Genomic DNA, 3,698 nt, shown 5'->3' with positions numbered 1-3,698 from the left:
GACTACTGTCCAGGGATGCTCTGGAATCTGACGATGTCTGTCCCCAGTGTTGGGGATATAAATGCTTGCCAATACACACACCCAGCTTTGCTGTAGATGTTGGGAGTCTGAACCCGGGTTCTCGTGCTTGTTCAAGCAAGCATGCTGCCCGCTCGTCATGGTCTCAGCCGTCCATCTTTAACTCGAGACACCAGTTTGAAAAGGGGCATTCCAACAGCCAGCCGATGGAGGAAAGATCAAGGGAAACGTGTTATGGAATGTTTTTATTTGGAACCATAAGAGAAGCATTTAAAAATAAGCCTTCAAGTTCTTTCCTATTAACGGGATTTAAGTAATGAACTTAGAAGAATCGGTTTATTTATATACACTTGACTGTAAGAAAAAAATTAACTTTTTGTAATGTTTACACCACCAAGCCCAATCGAGCCAAACAAGATAGTTAACTGAAATGATTAGTGGATGCAGATTTAGCTGAGAGCTTTAAATCGAGAATGTCTTGCTGATGTCAGGGCTGATTAGTTTTCCATCTAACGCTGGTGGTATTAAAAGCTTTAAGCAATTCAAATAAACTCATCAGGCAAAATTTCAATGGCGTGAAATTCCATCGGGGTGAATGTTGCTGGTAGAATGGCGGGTGCACATGTTTGCAGGGAAGGGGCTTTACTGACGGGGTTGGAGGATGGGTGGCAGAGGGGCTGAGCAGGTAAAGCTGAAGAAATTTGGAATTAAAGAGAACAATTCATCTTTGCACAAGGATTCCAAACGGTGTGAGGGTATGAATACTGATCTTTTAGCTTCAGAATGTTCAAGAATCTGGAGAAAATAAATGAAGGGGAGGCAAGAAGGTAACACAGAGACATGTTCTAGTAACTCTTCTAAAAATGAATCCACGGGAAAATCACTCTAGTCAGTGATGAAAGCCACCACTTCCATTATTAAGGAAACAGAGGTGAAGATGACTCAGGTCCTGAGACCCCCCCCCCCCAGGTCCAATGATTGGGAACCACAGCTCTTCAGGCCTGGAAAGTGAACTGGAGGACTGAGCCTATGGAAGTGAAAGTGAGAACCTAATTGCCTGAAGGGTCAGCCCACCTGCACTAGAAGGCAGTCCCAGCCTTACAGTGGTTTCAGGGACTGACCAGCCAGGTAGCTGAGACTTGTGGAAGTTAAGTGACAGAGGGACTGTTAAAACCTCTCCAGCATCTGTGCTTCCAAACATTTCATCTTCCATATTTCCTGAATTTTCCCTACTCCAGCTTTGCCGGGGGTCTGAGGTGGGGAGATCTTGCTGGTGGGTCAGAATGCTCCGGAAGGCACCTGCTGTCCTGAATGAAGCTTTGACAACTCCAGGAAAAAGGCAGCGAATAATTTCGACCCTTGTATGTAGTTCCACCTAACAAGAAGTAAAAACATTTGCATGAAGAAGGAAAAGCACCCAACCCTGTCCGCAGAAAAACTGTAGGTGTTATACTTCCTATTCATCTAAAGTACTTAACATGCTTCTGAGATCCTAGGACCAAAATCATTCACAAAAGGAAAGTTACACTATTATTAAGAAGATGTCCAGATGTGGTATCAAATGACAAATCCCTGCATTTGGAAAACAGAGGTAAAAGAATCATTGAAACTGCAAAGCCAGTTTGGTCTGCATAGATATTTCCAGATCAGCCGGAGGTGTAGAATGAGATTCTGTCTCAGAACATAGAGAGGAAGAAAAAACGAGGAAGAGGAGGAGGAAGAGGAAGAAGAAGGAAGAGAAAAAAGGAGGAGGAAAAGGAAGAGAGGAAGAGGAGGCAATTAATCATGGACTCCACCCCCAAGTCCCCATTTTCTTTGTTTTTGCTTTATTCCCCTGCCTTAGCCTCTTTGGGTGATAGGGTTCCTGCAGAGCACTGCAGGGGCGCCCACCGGGGCGCTGCTTTGGCTTCTCACCTTTGACACGTCAGGGATTAAAAATTCAAACATTCCTGTTTATCCCTAGTTTGGAGGTTTATATAATCCAAATCCATACGTTGAAGCCCTCACCCCCCATGGGACAGCATTGGAAGAAGAGCCTTCCAGTGAGAAGACAATCAAATTTAAGCCATTTTAGGGGATGTCTTATAATTCCACGGGCTTGGTGAACTTATGGGGTAAGAAACACCAGAGTCCCTCGTTTGCCTCCAGCAGGACCATCCATGCCTTCCTCCTCCTCCTCCTCCTCCTCCTCCTCCTCCTCCTCCTCCTCCTCCTCCTCCTCCTCCTCCTCCTCCTCCTCCTCCTCCCCCTCACTTTTCTCTCCTCCTCCTCAGCTCTAGTCCTGCCACACGAGGACACACAAGCACCACAGTGGTCTGAAAAGAGGCTTAACCTGGTATTCCCAACCTAAGGAAATGTGGGGAGAGAAGCCTCCAGCCTTAGGCCGCCCTGTCTGTTATAGCCTAGTCTCACACAAGGTTGGTCTAGTGGACAGGCCCACAGAGAGCTCCCCCCACTTCACGGGGTCAGCTCACCTGTTGATCTTCTCATTCTGGGAGTGCTCTCCATCGTCCACAGCCCCCAGCGGGAGCATCATCACACTCTTTTGGGTGATATCCTGGAATGTTTTAGCAATTGGAATGGTTGACCCATCCTGGATCATGTCAGGATCGACTCCAAACACTAAAACACAGGCAAGGAAGGCACGAGAATAAGTCACGGGCAAGACTGTGAGTATAGTAACGTGTACTTTTCTTTATTCCTTTGGAGTCTTGTCAAGTAGCCCAAGCCGGCATGGAATTCACCATATAGCCCAGACTTCTGTCAAACTCAAAGTCCCCTGCCTCTCAGGTGCTGGACTTGTGTGTGACCAACTTCCCGAAGCAGATTGAGTCTTCCCATATCAATTAACTTCACCAACACAATCCCCGTACTCATTCCCACAGGGCAACCCAACCTAGGCAATTCTGTGTTGAGACTTTCTGTCCAGGTGATCCTCGGTTGCATCAAGTTGACAGTTAAAGCTAATCATCAGAATCATAATTAAATATTATGGAGGAGGAATTCTGTCATTGTAGTCGTCATCGTTGTCATCATCCTATGGTGACAAACATAAAGATAGCTGTCCTTACCTATCAACCTCATGACATCATCTTTTCTCTAGTTTTCAAGGTACCTCGTGAAGTACTTTCTTTTTCTTTTTCTTTCTTTCTTTTTTTTTTCTTTTCTTTTTTTCAGAGCTGGGGACTGAACCCAGGGCCTTGCACTTGCTAGGCAAGCGCTCTACCACTGAGCTAAATCCCCAACCCCTCGTGAAGTACTTTCAATTGCTGCCCTTGGCCCTAGATTGAGATTAGCTCCAGCCTCTAGCTCTGAGAAAAAATGGCCAGTGGAGGAGCGGAAATGGAAAACAAAGATACAGAACAAAGCATGCCAGCTCCTCCTTCTAAAATTAGATCTATTTATTTACGTGCATGTGTATCGTATCTGCTCCTCTGTGTGTATTCCACAAACATGTCTGGTCCCTACAAAGGTCAGAGGAAGGTGATGGATCCCCTGGACCTGGAGTTGCTGGTGGTTGAGAACCATTGGGTCCCTGCAAGAGCAGCAAGTGCTCCAAACCACTGAGCCATCTCTCCAGCCCCACGCCCCCTCCTCTTTACTTACAAAGGCGGGTGAGAGTGTGGACGGAAGCAATGAGTCTTCTTACTAGAGCAGATCTGCTCTCAGCGGCTAACACA

At 46.3% G+C, this 3,698-nt stretch overlaps 1 protein-coding gene across 1 annotated transcript in view; it reads right to left on the bottom strand.

Moving 5' to 3' along the window:
• Nucleotides 1-248: 248 nt before the first annotated feature.
• Nucleotides 249-3,698, bottom strand: part of Cndp1 (carnosine dipeptidase 1) — a 33,779-nt gene continuing 30,329 nt past the window's right edge. Inside the window, exons 11-12 of the mRNA XM_032886070.1 lie at nucleotides 2,493-2,640; nucleotides 249-1,393 (exon numbers count right to left, since the gene is read on the bottom strand). Of these exons, the coding sequence (XP_032741961.1) occupies nucleotides 1,297-1,393; nucleotides 2,493-2,640 (245 nt within the window). The 3' untranslated portion in view covers nucleotides 249-1,296. The remainder of the gene's footprint in view (nucleotides 1,394-2,492; nucleotides 2,641-3,698) is intronic.

The sequence above is a fragment of the Rattus rattus genome, chromosome 15 (genome assembly GCF_011064425.1).
Source record: "Rattus rattus isolate New Zealand chromosome 15, Rrattus_CSIRO_v1, whole genome shotgun sequence".
In the NCBI taxonomy this organism is placed as follows: domain Eukaryota; kingdom Metazoa; phylum Chordata; class Mammalia; order Rodentia; family Muridae; genus Rattus; species Rattus rattus.
Note: the sequence above shows the minus strand (reverse complement) of the source record. Positions and strands in the feature narration are given on the sequence as shown.